At 39.5% G+C, this 25,155-nt stretch overlaps 2 protein-coding genes across 2 annotated transcripts in view; both read right to left on the bottom strand.

Annotated features, from left to right (window-relative positions):
* Positions 1–6,707, bottom strand: part of cpt1a2b (carnitine palmitoyltransferase 1A2b) — a 43,427-nt gene extending 36,720 nt beyond the window's left edge. Inside the window, exons 1-2 of the mRNA XM_042505752.1 lie at positions 6,607–6,707; positions 1,088–1,230 (exon numbers count right to left, since the gene is read on the bottom strand). Coding sequence (XP_042361686.1) covers positions 1,088–1,228 — 141 coding nt within the window. The 5' untranslated portion in view covers positions 1,229–1,230; positions 6,607–6,707. The remainder of the gene's footprint in view (positions 1–1,087; positions 1,231–6,606) is intronic.
* Positions 6,708–13,885: 7,178 nt separating this feature from the next.
* Positions 13,886–25,155, bottom strand: part of LOC121957237 (serine/threonine-protein kinase BRSK1-like) — a 28,009-nt gene continuing 16,739 nt past the window's right edge. Inside the window, 12 exon segments of the mRNA XM_042505778.1 lie at positions 13,886–16,937; positions 17,133–17,222; positions 17,570–17,678; positions 18,822–18,923; positions 19,013–19,136; positions 19,691–19,739; positions 20,694–20,810; positions 20,813–20,935; positions 20,938–21,264; positions 21,267–21,303; positions 23,842–23,902; positions 24,439–24,589. Of these exon segments, the coding sequence (XP_042361712.1) occupies positions 16,711–16,937; positions 17,133–17,222; positions 17,570–17,678; positions 18,822–18,923; positions 19,013–19,136; positions 19,691–19,739; positions 20,694–20,810; positions 20,813–20,935; positions 20,938–21,264; positions 21,267–21,303; positions 23,842–23,902; positions 24,439–24,589 (1,517 nt within the window). The 3' untranslated portion in view covers positions 13,886–16,710.

The raw sequence follows: 25,155 nt of genomic DNA, 5'->3' as shown, positions 1-25,155 counted from the left end.
GTGTTTGTGGCCCAGCAGGGCCGCAGATGCACGTCAGCACGTGTCAGGAGAGGCTGCTCACTCCGAACCTACACTGAGGGGAATTTACACCCTATAACGAGGCCTCTGAACACACACACACACACACACACACACACACACACACACACACACACACACACACACACACACACACACACACACACACACCCCATCCCGACTCACCTCCTCCAGACGCAGAGAACCTGCAGCTGACACGCGAACAGACGGTAAAATCCTGAGATGAACCCGAGGTTTTTATTCACTTGTGAGAATAAATCTGATTTGATTTGAGGCTCTAAGTGTAAATGTTTGAATCAAAATATTTTCTAACATTATTTCACAGCTTAAATCTTCTGTTAATTAAAAAAAAACATGCGTTACACTGATGCTTATTTAACGGTAACAGTGACATCATAACACCATGTTACCGATTCAATGTGAGTAAAAAAATGAGTATGCAATACGCTCGGACAGAAACTGGCAAAAGGACTTTTGGGGTTTCCTGCACCCTCAGCCTGGACTCTGTGGCAGGATGAGTTAAAACTCAGAGAGCTGGTGTTGTTAACTGCTGTCTGTCTCAGCCGGGTCTCCTTTGTAGAAAGAGATTATTAATCTCAAGAGGACCACCCTGGTTAAACAACGGTTAAATAAAAATGAAAAAAAAAGACTAAATACTTACGTTTGTCTGCCGTGTTTCTGAGTGAGACATAAAAGCAAACTAAGAACCAACATTTTCACCAGCTTTCCTCGTTGTTCAGAGTTTAGGCTGCATCTTTTTCTGTCTTCACTGACTGATATAAACAACCTTTTTTTTCTTCAGTCGGGATCTATTTTTATGAAACCGCTCGGTTTAAGTCACACCTCCCCTCAGCGAACCGACCGGCTCGACTCAAACCGAATCACCAGACATCAAATCTGATTAGCGTCCGCACTATCGGGAGGTCCGATTAGAGAACAGGTGTAGAAACTTTAATAAAATGAATAAATTTGTTTCTCATTTTGGGAAAAAATGAACTAAACAAGGACAGTGTTCACGTGAAATAAGGACACTCAGCTGGCTCCTCACCCTCATGCGGCTGACTCGTTTCTTCCAGGATCGGACTCCGGACAGGTAGATCTGGTTCAAGGCCTGGTAGGACAGCTGCAGGTCAATCCCTTCCGGGGTTATGGTGAACTGGAACGCCACCGCCTGGTGGGCCTCTGCCATCGCTATGGAAACACGAGCGAACAAAACTGTGAACACACAATATCAATGATCACTTTTGAATAGAGCCCGAACGATACGGGACTGTTGAGACCGATTACGATTTTATAGTAGAAAAATAAGGCGACCGATATGGTGAAAAACAACTTTTATTTAACAATTTACTTATTGAACATTACACACAAACAACAATAAAGAGTAAGCATAAAATAAGCATCAGTACTGGATATGTGTTCAGCATCAGTCTTTGCTGACCATCCAAATAAAGAATATAAAAATGAAATACACACTAGTACTTTATGCTCTTTGCTGACCATTTAAATACAGAATAAATACAACAAAAGCATCGTTTTCTGCGTCGTATGGGCTGTATCTCACTGCAGAATGTAGCAGTATATTTTTTTCATTGTGTGTGTGTGTGTGTGTGTGTGTGTGTGTGTGTGTGTGTGTGTGTGTTTTATAGTCCTTTAAGGTGAAGAATGTAACTCTGGATAAAAAGGTAATGGATTACTAAGTCTGATTCCCTGGATTTTAAGTATCAGGGAGCCACCAACACATCGTGTCAGGTTTTGACAATTAAAAAAAAAAAAAAAGACTTAACATTCAGCTTCTCCAGAGTTAAAAACGGGACCTTTTCACTGCAGCTTAAAAATATCAAATATGTATCACTTCACTCGGACTTTGGGGTAATGTACAACAGATTATAAAGTGGATTTATTATCTTTTTGTCTGTTTTTTTTATATTTAAAGAAAAAAATTGGTGACTTTTTTCTTTACAAATTTTTGAAAAACATTTGTTTCTCCCCTTTAAATTTTTTTTGATGATTTTTCCTTTTTTTGGTGATTTTTTTTTCATGTTTCTAATTTGTTTAATGACAAACGTTGTGGAGGTTTTCAGCCCGGTGTGTCTGCTGCGTGTCTCTCTTGTATGAACGCTCTGTGTGACAATACTTGAGTAATTGAATGTGTCAGAGGAATGTTGTTGACTCTGAATCCTGCTGCAGCACCAACAACACGGAGCTAAAGCTGCTCGTGCTGCACTGCAGCTTTCATAAAAAGTCAAAGAAATACTAAAAGAAGAAAGTCATTTTGTTTGTCACTTTAAACTTTAGGTGCTCTGTATGGCCCATAGTTTGAATATGTACATTTTTGGAAATCGCTGACAAATTCCTGCATTTTTACTGCAGTCAAGAGGTGAAAGTGCCGTGCAGAGGTAATATCTGAGTCATGGAGAGTCATTCCTCTTTGTGGGTTCAACTCAGGAAACTCAATATTTGCCCGAGGACAGTCAGATGTTGAGCAACCATCAGCGTCACTCGACATTATGAATTATTACTTTCTGAGCTACGAGCTCCGGCATCGCCCCGGCAGCGTGAAGAGAACGGACGATGTCATCACGTGTTCAACATCCAGGATATTTCCAGCAGCACTTTCCAGTTTTTTAAACAATCGGTGACCCTCTACCTCTCATCGGCTGGTTTCACCATTTCTCAACTTATGAAATATATTTGAGGAAGCGTGTGACTAAACCTCCTTTCTCCTTTGAAAGGATCCTTTAAAAAACAGCGTTTTTCCCTAATTCCAGAGAAATAGCAATTTTTGCGATATTATATTTGTGCCTGACAGAAGGGACACATAATTATGATAATTATAAAAAAAATAGTTTTTATGTACCTTTTTGCTCCCTTGGCAATTTTCCCTAGCTTGTTAAAATATAATTTTCTATATCAACTACTACATTGCATTTTTATTGCATTTCCTTCCATGTTTTTGAGAGAAATTGCACCATTTTGCCATATTTGCATCTGAAAGTAGCGAAGGGAAAGTGATGTAGCTTCAGGTTTCAAAGGGTTAATGACAGTCATGCTTAGCTGCTGCAGAGGAGCGAGGCCTCTGACACACAGCTGACGATGACATGACATCTATACGGTTACAGTCACACGTCCTGCAGAAAGTAGGTCAACATATATAATCTCTCCGAGGTCGTGTGTGTGTGTGTGTGTGTGTGTGTGTGTGCTGTCACCTCTTCCTCTTTCTCTCTGACTGGCCGAGCAGCTCGCTGCTGCATATTTTGCACTTCCCACAACTTTTCAAACTGCGTGTATGCGTATTACTGAGTGAAGGAGAGACAGAGGGAGAGGACTGAATGAGACAGCGGAGGACGAGAGAAGGTGGGAGGACGAGTGTGGGCGGCGGCTGATGCTGAGACCAACACGAAATGTTGGTGCACGTTTGAGCGCAGATAGAGAAACGAAGATGGCTCATTAGCTGTTGTATCGTACAGGCGAGTCCTGCTCTCTCAAAGAGGAAACAAACAGGGCCGCTGCGTTTTTTCTGGATAAAAATCACTATAACATTTACATTTCGAAACGGGTTTCAATGAGTTCTTTTAGTATTTCTCGCCCGGGAAAATTTTTTTGATAAACAAGCTAAGTTTTGTGCTTTTTTTATGCACTCTGGCAATAATACTCAACTTAGGGGCCTGTGATATGGTGAAATGGAGAAATGCCCTAAAATCCTACAAACATAAAACCTGAGACACATCCTGAAATTAAATAAATGTTCTGAAATCCAATAAATGTTCTGAAATCCAATAAATGTTCTGAAATCCAATAAATGTTCTGAAATCCTTGGCACATCCTGAAAAACTAGAAACGTCCTAACATCCTATAAACATCCTGAAATCCCAGAAGTGCCCTAAAATCTTAGAAATATCCTACAATCCTAGAAATGTCTTAAAACCCAAGACACGTCCTGAAATCCAAGAAACATCCTAAAATCCTAGAAACGTGTGTGGGGAACAACGTGAATGAAAAAAATGAATTTAATTTAGTAACATGTATTTAGTATTTACAAATTTAGTAACATGTATTTTAATTGTACGGTTATTCATGAATTTTACGCTTTATGATTTGAACACTTGTTGGCCTCCATACGTCTGTGTGTTGGCGGATGAATAAAGTGAGATCACGTCTGAAACGTTTGTTAAAAGCTGACAGAGACGCTGCGCTGTAACGTTATCTGCAGCGTGCTTTAAAGGACTTACATGTATGATTAGCTCTGGGACTCAAACGTAACATTGATACTAATCCAAATCCAAGTGTTGCCGTGGTAACAGGCTCACTATTTAGGCTGCAAATATTTTGTCTCCAAGGAGAAGCTGATGAGCGTCCAAACAGAGACCAGACGTACGCAGCAGCAGCAGTGATTTCACATCACTCAGCGAGTCAACCTCATTCTTTCTACTATAAAAAAAACGCCTCGTTTTGGAAAAAAAATACCAAAAATATGAAAAAAATATTAAACAGGTTTTGCTTGAAGCTCCAGCGTGATTAAATTAGGGGAATATTTTAGCAGAATGTGAATATTATATTGTGACTGTTTGTCATAGTGTATAATTACCTAAAAAATAAGAAATGTTTTTGTTGTCTTTAGAGTGAGCCATTTATATCCACACAGGGAGCAGGTCCTCGTCTACGGAGATCGCAATCGCACCGCCATGTTTCTACAGTAACCCGGGCATCTTTTGTTTTCTGTTTAAACTAACGCCAACGCCAGTTTCACACTAGATGCGAAGCAGTGCCTGAACGTCGCCTGGTTTTTTTTTTTTTGGTCAACAAGTTAGCCCTAAATTCCAGCAGGTCCATCAGCGGCACCTTCGTGGACGTTGTAGTCAATGCTCGTTATTCCACCGGGCGAGCCTCACAGCGTCTCAGCACATCCCAAAGCGGCTCGTTGCTCTGCGCCGCATGAAATATGCGTCGAGTCTATTTTTGCCGGACACGGACAGCAACCGCATCAAGCCGCAAAGAGCAGATCGTTACCAGGCAGGAAGTCAAGCAGCACTGCAGCCGGTCAGATTTCTAAAAACATACTCACGACAGAAGACATTTAAAGAGCCGAAATTCTGAACATGAATGAATGTTTGATATTTATGATTAGGACAGATGTTGGTTAAAAATTTTTTTAAAAATTAAAGTAGAAAATAGTAGTTATGTATAATATTTATAATACTTTTTAAAGCTTGATTTTGAAACAAGTGTGTGTAATATTAAAGCTAGATATTATCGGCCGATATGAGCCTTTCACAGACGTATCGGACCATATCGACGTATATTTTTTTTGATAAGCTCTGATAAGAAGACTTTTTTACAGTCCATATGATGCAGAAAACGATGCTTGGGTGGTTTATATAATCAGTGAATTTTTCCACTTCAAAATCAGTATCAGTCTCAAAAATCCCATATTAAAGCTCTAATTAAAGCAGATTAATTACTGCATGAGTAAGCAGCCATAAGAAGCACAAATAAAGCTGATCACTGAATAAATGCAGATGTCAAAACTAATTTAAATGCACAATAAAATACACCAATAATAATGATTATAAAATGTTATAAACTTTGCAGCAGAGAAACTAAATAAAGTCATGTTGTGAAATCTGAAGCTGCAGGATCATAAATTGGCAGGACAGTTTTGTCAAACAGGTTTGACCTGCAGGACCAGAGGGACAGGTGTCCCCAAACGAGAGACATTCATTCACGCAGACAGGTTCAGCACGCGTGCACGACGGCGGCGGGAAGAAACGCGCGTGCACGAATGCATCTACACACAACATACAACACAAACACACTAAAAGCTAAACTGTGGCTTGTTTTAATGCTGAATAAACCGACTGCAGGGTTTGGTAAGTCAAATTAGAAAAAGCTTAAACTGGTTTTAAGCGAATAAATGAAAAATATAAACATGTGTGTCTTTTATTGTGCTAGCAAACAAGAAATTAGCTCTAATGTGTCATTAGCATCGTTTTTCTTCATTGAGGTGCTCTAATTCACAAAATGCTTGTAATTTATAGCTTTTAATAATCGATGAGTGTTGTGACTTTTAAGATGTAAGCTTCAATAAATACAACTCTGCCTTCAACAGGTTAGCCTGTTTAGCTTTAGCTGCAAGTATCCACACAGAAGGCAACATTTTTCAGCTCGGACCAGTTTGATCTGACCAAACAGCAGCTTCCTTTGAGGTAACAGTCTGCAGCTCTGCATCACTGCACCGCCGTGTGTGTGTGTGTGTGTGTGTGTGTGTGTGTGTGTGTGTGTGCGTGCGTGCGTGCGTGCGTGCGTGTGTGTGTGTGTGGAAACAAACACACACACACACACCAAAACTATACATGCAAACAGAAACACACAGCACAGTGTAAAACTAGCATCCGTGTGTATGTATACACACACACACACACACACACACACACACACACACAGGGGTCCATTCATGCTCGGAAACATCTCCGCCCCGCGCGCCGATAGCAAACACACAGCAAAAATTTACCATCAAATCCAGAGAAAGTGTTCCGGTTTCGGAGTGAATCCGGATTAAAATCGTACCTGCAGTGAGTCTCGAGGAGCTTTTTGTCGGTTGATCCAGAAACGTCTGCGTGCACCCCTCCCTGCTTCTTCTTCTACTGCTGCTGAGAGAATCACTGCCGCACACAGACAGCCCCGCTGGGACAGGAGGTCTCACTCTGAGGGGAAAAACAGGGGGCCGAACTTTCACTGCGGAAACAAAAAAAATGTAGGCGGAATTGATGGCGCATGCGCAGTGTTTTACCTGCGTAACGAACAGAAACGATAATAATCCTCACTTGAACAGCACGTGCAAGAGTGCTAAACATAGATAAAAAAAAATATTATTTATAGATAGAAAAATTATATATATGTGTGTGTATGTGTGTGTATGTGTGTGTGTGTGTGTGTGTTAGTTTCCAACTCCAGTCCCTAGTTACACACACACACACACACACACACACACACAGTTACTATATATATATATATATATATATATAATATATATATATATATATATATATATTATTATATATATTATATATATATTATTGGTGACCTTGAGTGTTTTAAAGTTGCCCACAAATAATCATAATTATAATAACAACAACGATAATGATAATATATATACGTGTACCAACCATGTTGTTTAATTCTCAACTTAACAGCACAGTACATAATGTGAGAAATTCTTAATAAAGAAAAAAAAAAGTTTAATTAATTTATCCAGATTGTAGCATTTGTAATTTGTTTTTTAGACAATTTAACTGGACTGTGTAGTCAATGCGTTTGTGCTGCAATTTATATAATAGAAAAAAAATATTATTTGATATATTTTTTTATTTATTTTTTATATTTAGTATCAGATATATTTGAAATATTATATATATTATTTGTTTCACTGAGTTTTCCTTTGGCACCTTTCATTATGCAAAAACACCTCTGGACACTTTATTCGTGTCAGAGTGAGACTTCTCCACTTTCCATTCCCCCTCTGCAATAAACTACAAATATGGAGACCCACCCACTTCTCACACACTGGGAGCATGAAGCTGTCCTGCCTTCACCCCGCTCTCACCTTAAAAAACTTGACGGTTCAGTGTCTGTTCAGCTCCCAAAGCATCAGGTGAAAAAAAAAACAAAAGCTTTATTTGTAATAACAGAACAGCAGAACTACAAACCTCCTAGAGCCTGACCGACGTACTTCTCCCCAAAAACTACAGAAACTCAAAACATGACATTAAAATAAATTTAACACAGAGAAAGAAAAACTCACCTTTAGTGATCCTCTGCCGATGAATAATCTGTGAACATTAAAAACAGGTGACAACATGAAGGATTTTAGAGCCCTGGAGTTAAACAGTTAAATTTTCAGATTTAAATATTTATGCCATTTGCTTTACTTTTTCAACATTATACCTTCTGTTCATTTTCTCCTAATATGTGATAATTGATATGCTGTTTCAACCACCTGATATCTATCAGTTTCCCTGCAAAAAAAAAATCAGATTTAAAGGAATAGTTTGAGTTTGTCACTTTTTTAAATATGCTCTGCTTCGATTGGATTTTTTTTTTGCAGTTAACCCTTCAAGTCACACTAAAAAATACCATTGCAAAATATTATACAATATACATTTTTTAAGAAAAAAAAACATTTTCCTAGTATACTGCATTGTAATATAATAGTTATATAAAAATAAAAGTAACGTCATACAATAAAACATATAAAAATAAAAAAGAAAAAATAATTAGATGCAAATAAAAATGTAACTAGTAAAAAAAAACAATGTATAGATAACATAATTGTTTTAAATTAAAAATCTGACAATAAAATTAACCTAAATACACAAACTAACAAAACAAATATATAGATAACATATAGATACAGTAGATATAAATACAAATAATAATGAATCTAGTAACAAAATCTGTTTAGAAATGTATAGTAGAAAAAAAATCAATTTATTATAATAAAAAAAAAAAGAACTGACGTTTTAGTGAGGCAGTTTGATCACAAAAATGTGCAGTGATAATGTCTGTTAAAGGGTTACATGAGAAGAAATACACCATCGATATGCCATCTTGTGCCTCCCACAGAGTTTATCTGTTTACCTTTTATATTTTGGTTTAATTTGGCCCTAAAAGAGGAGTGCCACCTTTTTTCTTTTTTATTTTTTTGCCAGTTTGCCTCCTTGTGAATTTGCAGACGTTGAACCCAGAAACTAAAAACCTGCTCATGAGTTTCTGGTGATTTGCACCTTTTAAACTCATGCAAATGAATGCACTCAGTCAGGAAAACAAGATAGTTTTTTAAGATAGCCATTTAAAGTTGTATGTCCCTGCCATAAGCCAAAAATAAAAAAAAAACATAAGTCCTCCCCAGTGCATAAAAAATATACACACTATATACTAAGACACTGTAACGTTTATTTATCTGCAGTTTTGTATACAGTTCATCTGATAAAAAAAATACTCTGTGTGTGCGTGTGTGTGTGTGTGTGTGTGTGTGAGTGTGTGTGCATGTGTGTGTGTGCGTGTGAGTGTGTGTGTGTGTGTGTGTGCGTGTGTAAAGACAAAAAAAGTTTGTGATTTTCTCGTTCCTCGAAAATATTATTGTGAAATTCTACGACTTTATCAGGTTTTCGGTGACCGTGGGAACCCTGAAGGACGCGTGGAAAAACGCCGGCAGTGACGTTTATGACATTTGAAACCAACATATCAGTTTTCAAACGCAAAGAGATTAAAAAGAGTCTTTCACTATTTTAGTGATTTTACCAACATGCGAGGTAACATTTTGATGAGTTCACCAACCAACAAAACACAAGAAACACACATTATATTTCTGTTGTTGTTTATTGGTCGGTATTTCTCACAGGCAATAATAATCATTGTCATAATAGTGCACTTTTCCTTTTTTTGTTATTATACTACAGACATTTCTCTTCGTCGTCGTCATCATTAATTTTTCTCGACCCACCCTCCCCCCACACACCTCCTCCTCCCTCCAGTTTTTTGTTTTTTTTTTCCTTTTCTTTTCACGAATTCCTCCTCCTATTGTCACGTGGAGGGGAGTTCACGAGATGGGGGCGGCGGTGGTGGTCATGTGGGCGGGGACTGTGGCAGGGGCAACATGGACGGGAGATTATACAATTCTAACTGCAGAAGAAGAAGAATGAGCGATAATAATGATGAGAGGAAGAGTGGTACGGTGACTACAGTGTCGATAAAAGATAGTGAACGCTACATCGATATGGAGGCATACAATGAGACAGAGACAGGCATACAGTGTGTACACATGTATACAGCATCTGTGCAGAACATGTATACAAGGGCCCATTATATACGGGGGAGATATGTGCAGACGAGATACAAAGAGGAGGCGGGGGGGGGGGGGGGGGGGGGGGGGGGGGGGGGGGGGGGGATGTAAAGAGAAGGATGGTAAAGGAGGAACGGGGGAGGGAGGGGGGAGGTTTCTTTTGGGAGTGTCGAGGGTCCCGTTGTGTCTTTGAATGCAGAGCGAAACTCTTTTCTTTCCTTCCTCGTCCCGTTTCTGTCCTAAAACTCGCTTCCTAAAAGTGGATGTGAGGTGAACTTGACCCTGTGTTAAAAAAAAAAAAAAAAAGAAAAGAGGATAACGTAACACTTTCTTCGTGTGTGTGCGTAAAACTTTAAACCTCCCTGACCTTTGACCCGGCATATGTGTGGGGCCTCACTGCTGGATTCTCGTAAAGAGGGCCCCACTTGTAGGAAAAAGAGTGATTACACAAGAGGGGGAAAAAAATGTCTTAACTCTTTTGTTCAGACAGAAAATCAGAGCCGTTGGTTTCCCCAAAGATTTCTTAAATTATTCAGTAACCCCATGTTTGTGTAGACTATGACGCCGTATTAGGGCCATTGTAGATTTAAAAAGAAAGAAAAAGAAAAAAGAGAGCAATATTTTGAGAAAAGAACTCAAAATATCCAGGAAAAAAGTCAGATATTCTCAGAGTTTATAAAGTGGTATGAGTTAAAAAGAAAAAGTCCGAAAAATTATGTTTTTGTTTTGTTCGGTTTTGTTTTTTGGGGTCAAGGAACCACATCTCTCTCACAAAATTCAGAATTAGGCCGTTTTCCCAATTTAGCATTTTCAGATTAAGACGTGGGATATGCGGTTATTTTTCAGGTTTTAGGAGCATTATTTGGACATGTATACAGCCAGTTTTTACTGCAGTTTGTGACACGCGGCCTCTCGTCGGTTTACAGTCGGCTCTGTGCGTCGTCACGGATACGTCGTACACAAACAGTTTGCAAAGCTGTGGGGTAGAGATGCACGCAAAAGAAAATCCCACATGTCCGGTCTGAAGGAGAAACTCGTGTGCTTTTAAACTTTATGACGGACCTGGATATCAACAGGATTTTGGATACGAGCAAATATCGCAGCATCGACCGACTCAAGAAGGTGAAGGGAAGAAAGAGAGTCCAAAAAGTCCAACAACATTAGGAAACTTAAAAAAAAAAGCTAAACGAAAGGTGGCTCCAGCTGTTCTACTGACGCGATAAACAACATCATCGTTATCAGAGTGTGCACGTAAACAGCTCAGTGTCTTCTTTGCAAAATACGGACTATTTTCTGCATGTAAACATACTCATTGTTTTGTCAGTCACAAGTTAGTCTTAAGTCTCTGCACTCAAGTCCCGAGTCGAAACAGGCAGGTCCAGAGTTACAAGTTCATACGTCGAGTTTTGAGTCCTAAGCGAGTCCGTTCTCATTCCAAAGGCATCGATTACTGTCACGCAGAAGGACACCTTTAGCGTCAGTTTGTGACGCATTGCAAGGCGTGGACAAAAAAACAAAACATCCCTCACATCCACATGGGAAGCGAACTCCGGACTCAAGTTGCACAGAAGTCGGTTGTTTGTGGGACCCATCCGTCCTCCCAATAAACGCACTCAGGCTCCTTAAATTACGTGGTTACTGGCAGCGTTATTCCCTGACCTTCAGAGTTATGCTGTCCGTGTGTGTTGCATGTGGACGCGCCCGGTGCCGTATGGAATATTAACGCCACCGGCTCTCTCTGACCGAAGTCTCATCTGACGGCGTCTGTTAGGACACGGAAGGTGGCTTTTGCCGTCACGCCTGTACGCCAAAGGCACTGACAGAGCGGAAGTATTTGACAAGTTCGAAGTGAGAACTGGCTGGATACACCGCTGGACGGCGTCAGATTGAAATGCTGACGATAACGATGTTATTTAAGAAGCTAGGAAGTCACTGTAGGATGGTGCAGGTCCAACAAACTCTGGACTTTCATCGAGGACTTGGTGGAACTTGGTGGGACTATGTGGGACTGGGACTAAGTCATCAGTGCAGGACATGTTTTGGTGACAGCGCCTTAACGCCCTTTAACTTGTTCACTCTATGTAGAATTGGACGAAGTATTGTGTGAACATTACGAGTTTTTCCCCGTGGAAGGAGACGTTCTGACACAACCGCTAACGTGAGCAGCATGTAACTTTGCACGGGCAGTAATGAAATATTAATACAGGTGGTCAGCTGGAGACGCAACGATGTGTCTCAGCTGTCCTAATGTGTTTGAATCACTAAAACGCATGTTAATATCAGGCTTAAAAAGGCTCATAGAGACGCCAGAGGGTCCCATCAGCGTCTGTATCGCACGCCGAGGAGCGTGACAAAGTATCTGACGACCTGAAAACCAGAACGGGCTTGACGTGACCATCCATACAGCCACGTGGCTAAAGGAGACTAATAATTTGAGAGGCATTTGTGTGTGTTTGATCTATATATGTAACAAATTCAGCAGCTTAGCATCCCGCTGTCTTCGCCTCAGGCGACGACAAAAACATCCGACTGAACAGAACAAACGCCTGAAGGAGTGAACACCTCAGCACTGATAAACATCCGCAGATTAGAGCCTTTGTCCTCAACATGAAGCTGAAAAATGTGAGCAGCTACGGAGGCCAGCGGTGCAACATAGACAAAATGAAACAGGTTAAAACACGATGTAAAGCCGGGAGGTATTTCTGCAGCATCAGTTTTCTGAACGTCAAAGACAAAGGAGCTCCTTTTTTTTTTTTTTTGCTCGGGGAAAGAAATCTTTTCCCCGTCTTCTCCTGCTTTTCCATTCATGAAAAAAATCGGCAAATATATGGCAAATAAATAAATAAATAAATACATCTTCAATAAATATATGAAACAATGTGTACACTATTTCAAAAGAGTTTTTTGACATTCACGTGGTTGGCGCCGCCCACTTTTCTGCTGGTGGCGAACATAAAGGACAGAAAGACAGGAGCGGTGTCGAAAAAACAAAGTATGGAAGGTAAAAAAACAAACAAATGAGTTAAACTTCATTCTTTATGTGTGGCTTCATTTTTCCTCTTCATCTGTGTGCAGTTCTTTTTTCCGTCTTGTAAAAAGTACATTATTTGTTTGTCTCTCTGTCCTCCCCGTGTCTCCGCTCTCAGAGACGCAGGACAGGCCGAGGCTTTTGTTTGGGGCTTTGGCGTCGCCCTGCATCCTCCTGCTTCTATTGTCGAACACAGAGGAGCGTAGGAAGGGTTTCGGTTGACTAATTGTGGGTTTAAAAAGCTCCTGTTTGACCAGCTTCTTTATTCTTACTTCTCTTCTTCATCTTCAGTTACTGTAATATTACGGACTTTAGTTCTCGTCTGGGTTAAAATGGAAAGATTTGGGCTTTTTGCAAGTCTTTCATACATTATTCACATGCTCATATGTACATTAACAAAGAGTTCTGGGTCAAATTTAATTATTTCTACGATCCATACTGGGTGTGACGCGATCGCAAGCACAAATAAGTTCAGCTGAAGCGAACATGAGGACATTGCTAAGAAGGACAAATCAATACGGATATGGACCAAATTAATTTGCCTCCTACTTATAATTCTGATTTAGCGATATCTGGAACTTCTGACATTAGGCAGGTTTCCTTTACAATCTGCACAAAACGTAAGCGATATTTTGGAAATGTGGATAAAACACAACGCTGACTGTGTTTCCACTGAGTGATGCTGTGTGACTTCTCCTCTGGTGACAACATCCAGTAACCATGGCGACGGACGTTCAGAACATCAGCAGCTTTATTTCTATTGCAGCCACCGCACTAACCGTCATTATTTCCAATCCAAGGCCTCGTAGGCGTGTTATGGAGCCGTGATGGAAAGCCGAGCCCCTCATACGTGGGAGCGGCCACGTATGAGGGATTTCTGGGAGATGTAGTCCAAGATTTCACAGAGGAATTGTGGATTCAAAAGTTTGCAGCATCCTTGACCTTTGACCACCACAGTATGATCAGTTCATTGCTGAGTCCAACTGAACATTTATTCAAAATTTGAAGGTGTTTTTGAGATACTGGGTTCACAAAAATGGGATGGACGGTCAGACGACCCAAAAACATAATGTGCCTCCGATCGCAGAAAAAGAGAAAAGCATCACATTCTCAATTTAGGAAACATGAAGCCAGCAAATGTTTTAAAAAAGCAGCTAAAATGATCGTATCATCAAAATGTTTACTATTCAATTTTCAGTTCATCAACTTATCCATTAAATAATCAAAATAAAGAAGGCTGAATTCTATTTTGCTTCGGTTTCAGGGTCCTGGTTTTGTGCACACTGGCTCACTGTTAGAGAGTTTTTTTCGATATCGACGTGTTTTCATCAGGCGGACTTTACATTCGCAATTTCAATTTGCACAGTTTGAGGGTTAATGGAAACCTGCGTATTGAGTCCAAGTGAACGTTTGTGCCAAATCTGAGGATTTTCCCTCTGGTTTTCTTGAGATTTTTGAAAATGAGACTTTAGAAAGGTCACAGTGACTTTGACCTTTGATCACAAAAGCTCGACTTTTCAAGGCTTTCTTGAGATTTAAAAAAAACCCACTGCAAACAAGAACTCTTTCAATGTGCATATGCCACATGATCGTTGTATTGATCAAGACTTTGACTTTAGTCCTTCCTTTGGATACCTGTTGCTATCTATCCTCCGTTTCGTCTCCATCTATCTATTCATTTTTTCCTCTCGTGAAGACATTCTACCTGTGGTGACTAGTGTCCGAAAAATGGGGCTAAATCTAACTAGCTATCCACTTTTTCTCCTCCTTTTAAAGGCAATACGGTATCATAGCTTCATCAGTGTAAATCAGAGATAACTGTGGGGATTTTATGCCTCTCAAACACTCGAGGAAAAGTCGTCTGCGTGGCCCGATTCAGATCCGTCATCTCGCTCTCTGCTTTCGGACTCCTCAATTTTTACAGTTTGACAGATAAAATCCACTTTAACAATCGTGTCCAGATCCAGGCTCTTCCTGTCATTCTTTCTTATATTTCTTCCTCATTTGGTTTCTTTGCTTGTGAAGAAATTTCAATCGAAAGTGAGGAGAAGAGGAGATTTCCTGTCATGTGACTCGTCGTGTTTGGTCAGGTGGCGTTGAGGAGACGTGATGATTCAGGTGAAAATGATAAAAGAGAAAAGCTGTGTTCGAAACGGTTCTCTCACTCACTGTTCTCACTGTGTATCAAATAAGGAACAACCGAACGAGATTTCGGACACCACGCGGAAACTTTCTGGACATCAATGCATCAAAAGAAGCGCGGCATATTCGTGTGACGCAGCGCAGTAAACAAAGCGAGCACTCAGGAGGACCGATCACAAAGGTTATATCCATGTTGCGTGTTAGGTTTTCTGTTAAATCCCAATTAAATTGTTGAAATCAGGATTCCTGCAGCTTAAGGCGAGTTACATTTGAGACTTTTTTGATTTTTTTAATGCCACTTGGAATAAACTTTAAGACCAATTTTCTAATAACCAAATTAAACATGCACAATTTTATTTAGCCCAAATATTTATTGTAAAAAAAAATAGACTTTTTTGTCCAGTGAAAAAGTTAGATTATAGCTTTTGTTGGAAAAAAACCCTCTTTTTTAGGTTGGAGCAATGAAGATATTATATTATCATAAAGGAGCGGGAAATATCTGGTGGTTTCTCAATCTTCATATAAGACTGCCATCATAACCAGTTTAAGGAAAGTATTTTATTAAATTATTTCCTGCCAAAAAAAAGATGTTTCCAGTGATTTGACTGACTCATTTATCCTGACTGAGCATTGAGCATGTCTGAGCATTTTTAAGACTTTTGAATCATTAATTTAAGTCAGTTTAAAACCAATTAAGTGCTCATTTCTAGATCAATGAATTCAATGACTTTTAAGACTTTTTAAGGATCCTTGGGAGCCCTGATTTAAGTTCTGATGATGTGGAAGTGCGGTGTCGTCAGCGGCGGTCCTGTTTCCTGTTTCAGCCCTCGGCTCAGCAGCTGTGGCAGTGTTGCCACACGTACGATATTAATCGTATTTGTACGATAATTTTGCCCTCTGTACGATGTGCGATCAATAATTCCTACATTGCTGTTATGTACGATAATTTGATATAATAATTTGACCATTTTGACAATAAGCACTTAGTTTTGTTTTCCACGTTTCCTACATCATTCACGCATCACTTTTCACACGATCTCCTCACAGCCAATCGCGTTCGGTGCGGGCCGTGATGAGCGTGAGCCGAACGTGACGTATTTTAATGAGTTAAGCCCTCAAATACTTTAATGCAAAGTATCAAAAGGCTTCTAGATGGCTGTCTTGTAATCTTTGTTCGTTTTTGGATGGGGAACGGTTTCGAACACAGCTGATGATTTAAGCGGCTCTGTGGTTGGACGGTGACTTCCTGTGATTGATAGGACATTTCCTGTTGCAGTTGAAGCGTGTGTTGATTGGTCGGTGGGAAGGTCATGTGCTTTCTTGATCCGTCGGAGGGGTTATTTCTCCAGCTGTGAGCTTCTTCGGACATCCCGTCTTCGGGCTTGTCCCTCGGGGGCGAAGCTGCCCTTGAAGGCTGATTAGAGATCGGCTTCCTCCGCCGCCGCACAAATGAACACTTGTGATAAAATCAGCAGTTTGTGGGGAATCCGCCGTCTCGTCCCTACGTCAGCTTCAAGGACAGACGTCCCCCTCCGTCCCACTGCTTTGGACTCGAGGCAAGAAGTGAGGAAACGGGGAAGGAAGGAACGTGGGAAGGACTGAGGGGAGGAAGAGAAAGCGGCCGGGCGGACGAGCCTCGCCTCTCTTCCGCGACATTCTTTCAGGGGTGAGACTGCGTCCCGTTGGACGACGACAGGAGTCTGGTCTTGTCTTTCCCCGACCCTCGTCTCTGTAAGGACGTCCCGCTGCTGCTCCCGCTGCCTCCGCTCCCCGCCTCCGCCGCGCGCTCCTTCTCTCCTCGCTCCCGCTCCGATCCGCTCTCCGAACGCCGGGAGTTCTGACGGGAAGGCGTGCTGGGCTGACGGGAGAGCTGGCCGTTCTTCTCATCTGAGGGGTCAGAGGTCAAATCATCGAGAAAGGACGTGAAATAAACAAATACACGTGTGTGTGTGTGTGTGTGTGTGTGTGTGTGTGTGTGTGTGTGTGTCAGTGTGTATTTATATGTGTATGTGTGCGTCTGTCGGTGTGTATTTACGCGTGTGCGTACTTATACGTGTGTGTGTCAGTTTGTGTGTTTCTTACCAGCCAGTGCCTGCACAGAAGGCTGATCGTGAGTACTCAGCAGCTGAGCCTGAATGGTTTCCACCACACGCTTGAATCTGCGACTGGGACCTGACAGATTCGAGAGGCCGTTTAGGGCGAAATGCTTGAATGCCGGCACACTCACAACAACAGCATGCACGAACACGCCAAAAACGTGCACAAACACACTGAAAACCTGCACATACACACTGAAAATGTCCACATACACAACGAAAATGTGAATAAACACACTAAAATAGCACGCGCGCACACACACACACACACACACACACATTGAAAATTTCCATACATACACATCAAAAACCTGCACAAATACATCAAAAACCTGCACAAATACATCAAAAACCTGCATGTACACACTGAAAATGTGCAAATACACATCAGAACCTGTGTGTTGCTCTCACACGTCCTCCCACCTGTTATCAGGGTGAAGGTGACGCTGTAGATGCCCATCTCTCGTCTTCCTTCCCTCTCTGCTCGTTCCCTCTCTCGCTCCCTCTCTCCCTCGGAGAAAGCGATGTCCACCTGCAGGAGAGACGGACCGTAAATCCACGATTTCATCTCGCTCGCACTCGAACACCAACAAATGCTAACGTTTTCTTATCAGCTCATTTCATTCGTCTCATCAAAATTTCTTCTGAAACATAATTTCAGTTATGTAATTATGATCATTATAAATATCGTTTTCTGAACATTTTCCCTTACTTTTAAGAAAATACTTTTCTACACCCACAAAGTCTTGGAATGTGCAGGATATTTCTTTCCAAGTTTCCAATGAAAAAAGTGAGCAAGAACTTTGCAATAATTACAAGAAAATTACCTGAAAATGTGTTTTGAAAATCAAAAAGAAATGATCTGAAAATGCTTAGAAATAATAACAATTGCCAAGCTGCTCATTGCCTTTTTCCCATGTTTTTGAAAAAATCACACCAATTTGCTCAGAGTTCAAAGGGTTAAGTATTTGTGAGAGGCGTCTAAAAGCAGCACAGAAAAAAGGATGTCGCTCCACGTCTCAAAGGGTTAACCATATGGATGCATATTTGAAATTAAATAAATATGCACAGAAATATAAAAATAAATAAATACATAGATAAATGACTCTATGAATAAATAACTGAAATTAAAGCAAAAAATTTAAAAATAAGAGTCTTTACCCATGATTAAATAATTGTAAAATTATATAAAGAAAATTATAAATAAAAGTCTTAATTATCTAATAAATAGAAAGGTTTCTTAAAAAAAATAAATATGCACAGTAATTAAAAAATAAATACATAAAATGTATTTTTTTGACACAGTATATATTTCTGTATTACTTTATGTTCAATTATTTCCCAATTCATTTGAGTCTTTTTACTTTTATTTCTCATTGTACTCATTTCTCCATGTATTCATTTATTTATGTATTTCGGTGACCATTTGTTGTTGAATCATTTATTTAAAAGACATCAAACACAAAAAATTCTGCTTAAATTTTGGCTTAAAAGCTGCTTGAAAGTTTTACATTGTATTTATTTTGTGAACGTCTTCACTCGATGTTGACTTGAATTTGGCACAAACTGGTTTAAATGTTGCTGGTCAGAAACGTGCGTTTGTGAAGATGGGATTTGGCGTTTTTGTTCTGGAGGCTGAAAAGGTAAAATAATGTATATTAATAATGTATAATACCTGGAACTTGACAGGCTTCTGGAAGACCGAGGGGCCGCCGGACGATTTGTACTCGGCCCGGAAACTGTTCTGAGACACCACGCTGTGGCTGAGGGACGGGATCTGCAGAGGCGAAGAGAAAACGGTGACGCGCCTTTATCGCCACGCATGGCGTTTTATGTTGAGGTTAATCTGATGTGGACGACACTCACTGAGAGGAAGGCGTGCACGATGTCGGCCTTGATGGAGCTGAGCGGCTTGTCTCGAATTATCACAAAGATCTGCTCCTCTTTCTCCAGACTGATGAAGTTACCGAACCAGGACTTCTTAGCCAGTCTGCAGAAAAACACACATTCACACATTATCAGGCAGCTTTTGAGTCTCTTAAATGTGCAAAAATAAAATAGAAATAATTTTCAAAGCACCAAAGAAAATGAAAATTAGATCATTCAATAATAAAATGTAAAGAAAGGAAAGGAAGAGATCTGAGAAAAACACTTAAAAAATAATAATGATAATTGATAATGATAATTTTAAATAGGTAATTATGATGAATATAAATACATATACATCTCTGGACAAGTTCCCCCCATGTTTCAGAGGAAAGAATATGCAAGAAATATATTAAAAGTAAAAGAAAATTACCTTAAATCTGTAAAAAATAAATAAATAAAATAAAACAAAAAAAAAATAAAACAATCACAGCAAGAAAATGACCTGGAAAAGTGCTTACAATCTTTAAATCTATAATTATGATAATTATATAGTTATATAAATTCACAAAGCCATCGTGCAGGTTTTTAGTCCCTTAAAAATGCAAAAATTAAGACAAAAAGAAGCCGTGTAATTCTGAAAGCACCAAAGACAAACAGAGACGTGTGTGGACTCACTCTGGACTGGACTCTGGAGTCAGACTGGACATGTCCTCTGATGTGGGGACTAAAAAAAGACAAGCGGAGAAGGAAGGAAAAGGGCAGTGAACGTTGATGACAGGCTCTAATCTAATTGGCCTAATTTCAGATGATCAGAGACACGGTGCAGAGAGCCGCCGGCTGCACGCTGCAGCACGAGCTGCTCTCCGTAATAACGGATTCAGCTGTTCACAGTATGTTTACATGCACATTCATGCTCCACTGTTATTAACAACACGAAAATATTCTGAATTTGATGTAAACAGCATATTTTCGGTTTGGGTTTTCTGAATTAGGCCTCATATTTTTACATTATAAACCTTTTCTTATTATATACCTAATATCTTAACTGGAAAATAGTACATTCAGAATAAGATATTTTTTCAGGTTTTAGGAGCATTCTTTGGACATGTACACAGCCATTTATTCAAGTACTTTACTTAAGTACAAATCTGATGTACTTGTACTTTACTTGAGTATTTCCTTTTCATATCACTATATAGTTTTACCTCACTTCATTTCAGAGTGAAATATATTACTTTTTACTTAAATACATTGACCTGACAGCTTTAGTTAGTTGTTTAATTTTTTAGAAAATTCGGATTAATTTTATAATTTTTTGTTTGGGAGTGGGTTTTTTTGTAGAAAAATATAAAATAAATCCAAATTTTCTAAAAAATTAAACAACTAACTAAAGCTGTCAGGTCAATGTATTTAAGGGGAGTTTTTTTTCTTTTCTTTAAGTTTTTTTTCTGCATTGGTTATTTTTACTGTTAATACTTAAAGTACACTATCCTGAAAGTACTTACTTTAACATAAGTAACATTGTCAATGCAGGACTTTTACTTGTAACAGAGTATTTTTACAGTGTGGTAATAGTACTTTTACTTAAGTAAATGATCTGAATACTTCATCCACCACTTTCGTAAGAGATGTTTTATTTTAACCAATCAGAGGAGAGGATGACACCGCCATCACTCACCTTGCAGTTTGCGGCGGTGGAAGCGCGGCGAGCCCAGGAGGTTGTTCTTGAACGAGTTGAGCCTCGTCCTCCAGTGGGCGGAGCTGGAGGCGGCCAGACCGCCGCTGCCGCCGGGCTGGAGGGCGGCGTCAGCGACAGCGAGGCCCCGCCCGCTCCGTCCGCTCTGGAGGAAGAAGACGAGGAAGAAGAGGAGGGAGGGGTGGTGGAGGAAGGGTGCTGGATTTGGTGCACGGGCGTGCCAGCGGGGTGGGCAGCGGCGAGCCCTGCGGCGTGACCTGCGACACAGGAGGGGGAGTGGAGGAGGAGGAGTTAGAGGACGAGTGGACGTTCTTGGACTTGAAGACGGATGGAGACGGGAAGTTGAAGAAGCGTGGGATGGGGGAGAGGAGCGGGGACGGGGACGGGGAGGGAGAGCGAGGAGTCTGGAGGGGGAGGGACTTCATGGAGTGGAGCTGGGGACGCTCCGTGGGGCCCTTGGAGGGCAGGGTCTGTGTTTTGGGGTCGGGAGCCGGGCGGGTGGGCCGAGAGGTGGTGCCGCTTCCTGGTTTGGGGTCTTTGGAGGAGGAGGAAGGGAGGTGACCTCTGATTGGCTGAAAGTGAAGACCGGGCTCTGATGGACAGACAGAGAGAGATGGGACAGAGGGACAGAGGGACAGAGGGACGGACAGATGAGAGAAAGCAATGGTCATGACTTATGGTTAATGGACTGTTGAACAAGACTCGATCAGACGGAGGACGGACCTTTAACGCAGCTCTCTGTGTGTGTTTTAACTTTTTGTGTCCATGTCTACGGAGGACCAAAAGTGCCACAGTAAAAAATAAATAAATAGATCGATGACTCAATAAATAAATAATTAAAACAATAAAGAAATGTAGAAATTAAAGTCTTAACTGTCTCAAAAATAGGCAGGTTTCTTTTGAAAATAAATGAATATGTGAAGACATAGAAAAAAAAAAAAGAAAGTAGAAGTCTCAATTATCTAAAAAATAAGCTGTTTTTTAAAAATAAATAAATATAGGCAGAAATATCAAAATAAATAATAACAACATTTAGAAGTAAAGGTCTCAATTGTACAATAAATGAGCAGGTTTCTTTTGAAAACAAGTAGTAAAATATATATAAACCACTTAATAAATAACTGAAATAATGAAGAAAGAAATTTAAAAATCTAAATTTTAAAGTCTCAATTATCTTAAAAAAGCAGATTTCTTTTGGAAATTAATATCTGAAGAAATATAAATACAAATAAATAACTGACTCAATAATACATAATTGAAATAATAAAGACAACATTTTAGAAATGAAGGTCTCAATTGTGTAACAAATGAGCAGGTTTCTTTTGAAAATAAATAAATATGTGCAGTAATATAATTGGATCAAAAAAAACTCAATAAATATTAATGATAAAGAAAAAAATGGAAATAAAAGTCCCACTTGACAAATAAATAAGCAGCTTTCTTTTGAAAATAAATATGTGCACCAATATAAAAATAAATACATTTATTGATTTGACAAAGTATTTTTTTCTGTATAAATATATTTTCATATTTAATTATTTCCAAATTGATTTCTTTTACATTTATTTCTCATTGCATTAATTTCCCTATTTATTTATTTATGTCTATATGCCGCTGATGATGTGTTGTTGAGTCATTTATTTATTTATTTTGTTATGGCAGATTTGGTCCTCCATACATGTGAGCATGTGCACACAGACGTCTGTACGAGGCAGCGCGATGCATCTATGAAATGAAAATGACGGAGAATGTGACAGTATGATGAACAGGCAGCGACAGTCTGAGCAACAAAGAAACAGCATCACAGGAAATTTGTTTTCATTTTTTTGTTACTGATGGCATAAACTGATATTTATGTACTGAAGCAGCTGATAGTGAATATATACAATATGTTTTGCTACACAATATACTGTATGTTTATAGGAAAAAACTCCAAACACAGACATATAAAACAGCTTTCAGTCTGCAACACACACCACTGCAGCGAGATAACAAAGTCTGATAAAATGCAGCTAATAAACTAACAAGATGTTGCCTTCAGGAACCTGAACAAACATCTGGGAAACTGGGAGAAACCGCAAACCTCGGTTGTAAAAAATGTTCAAAACAGTTTATAAAGCCAAACACAGGACCAGACTGGCGTAATGAATTTTTACCACTTGGTTTTACATTAGATGCAACATCTGCATAAAACATCGTGTCCCAACAGAAAACGAGCGTCCAGTAACATCGGAGCTCTGAATTCATTAAATATGTACCTCTGCTATATCATGTAAACAAACCACGTAGCTATCAGCTGTGCACTCGAGATCAGCCCGGAGACGCAAAGACCTCAGAGTTGTTGAGTATTTAAAATCCTTCTAAGAGATCAATTATTCATGGAAATATTTCTCACCCTGTTTCTGCAAAATCCAATATCTGTCGTTGTTTTAATCAACAGATGCTAAAAATTAATAATGTGCGCACATTAATGCAGCTTTTAGTGCCAATCCCCCGCTCTCAATAGTGTAATCGTTTAGTCAGATTATGGGATGTAAAGTACAGGACAGCACATTTCACAGAGCAGGCACAGGGACATTAAGGTGACATTATACTGGAGAAAGCAGGTACCTGAGGTGTAACTTTAAAATTTCATGAGGTCTTTCAACATAAAGATGACTGCAAAGAACAGCATCAAAACAGAGCTTGTTGATCAAAAAAAAAGTGCCAGCGGATGATCCCCCACACCCCCGACAGAGGTCTTTAAAATCCTAGAAATGTCCTAAACCTTTAAAAAAATGCCCTAAAATCTTAGAAACATCCTAAAATCCCAGAAATTTCCTAAAAACCTAGATATGCTCTAAAAATGTCCCAAATTCCTAGAAATGTCCTTAAATCAGAGAAACATCCTAAAATCCGACAAATGTTCTAAAACCCTAAAAATGTACAAAAAATCCTAAAAATGTCCTCAAATCCTAGAAGCAAGTATGAGGCTGCTGCGACGGCCCCTGCCCCCTGCCATTTTTGCAGAAGTGGCCACATTGAGTCTCCCTGACTCAGACTTGTTTTTCAGTATGATGGTGAAAACTAAGTCAGCTTGGAAACAACAAAAACCACAGCTGAAGCGAGTCGAGCGGAGTGAAGGTCTTACCCTGGGACTGCTGAAAGGACTGGAGGACAGACCTGTGGACGCTCCGCTAACTGAACGAGACCTTTGGAAGACATCGACAAAAAACAGCAGAGACACTGAGGTGAACGACATGTTCAGATGCAAAAGTCAAGAGATATTCTGAAATTCATTATCCTAATTTGCTCTGAGGTTTATTTTTAACTCTTTGAAACCTGGGCTAATTGGCTTGATTTCTTTCAAAGAAGACGAGGATGAAATGTTGTTAGAAATGCAAGAAAATTACCTAAGAATTAGAGGGGAAAAAAAATCTGACATCAAAAAATAGGAAAGTAAAAAAAGAAAATTCTCTTTAAAAAAGACAAATAATAATAAATAATAATAATAATTCTATAAAAATGTATAAAATAAATAAATAAAATCAAACTTTGTTCTACTTTGACATTTTTTGCTCACTGACTTTTTTTCCATCTTTTTGAAAGAGTTTAAAGACTTAAAAGTGTCTGAATGCAGCACAGAAACAGGATGCCGATCCAAGTTTCAAAGGGTTAAAAGGGATATTTACTTCCACAGACAAAGATTTGATGTATGAAAAAGTCGTACGTCAGTGGCGGCTCGTACCTCTGGCTGTGTGCGTTGGTGTCCAGGGCCCTGCGAGGCGGGGTGGGAGACCCCTGTTCTGTGACGCTGAGGACCTCCAGGCTCTTCCTCTCTGGACGACAGCGGCCGTGACGCGTCAGCATCGGGGAGTCCACGCGCTTCCGGGGGGGGTCTGAGGACAAAAATATTAGAAAATAAAAGATTTAGTACAACTTTTTTAAATTTGCTTCTGAAGTTTTTTCAAATGAGCGAACACTACAACAAACCCGAAAAAACACTCAAGTACATTTACATACATGCAGAAAAACATTTTTCTTTTTCAAAAGACTTTCTTTTCTTTTCTTAAATGATCCTTTTGTTAATTTGTTGAATTATATTATCGCAAATATAATGAATGCCTTGTATATTTTTTTGCCCAAACCATCTGACACAGCTGCTTCATTACAATAATCATTTACATCTTATTCACTGTGAGGGTCCACGGACATGAAATTTAAAATTTTGACATGAAATGAAATGAATTAATTGACTTTCAGGGAAAAAGGAAAAGAGGAAATTTTCATATTATCATAATTGCATATTAAAAATGATGTGACAGAATTATCAGAATTTTAACACACTTTAGAAGTAAAACTGGACTGAAATTAAATCACCATGCACATCTACAGTTAAGACCTCTTTTTCGATTTTCTAAATTGTATTATTTTCCTGTCCCCACCCCTCCCTTCCTATCTGCAT

The sequence above is a fragment of the Plectropomus leopardus genome, chromosome 17, assembly GCF_008729295.1.
Source record: "Plectropomus leopardus isolate mb chromosome 17, YSFRI_Pleo_2.0, whole genome shotgun sequence".
NCBI classification, from domain to species: Eukaryota; Metazoa; Chordata; class Actinopteri; order Perciformes; family Serranidae; genus Plectropomus; species Plectropomus leopardus.
This window is presented reverse-complemented; position numbering and strand designations above follow the sequence as displayed.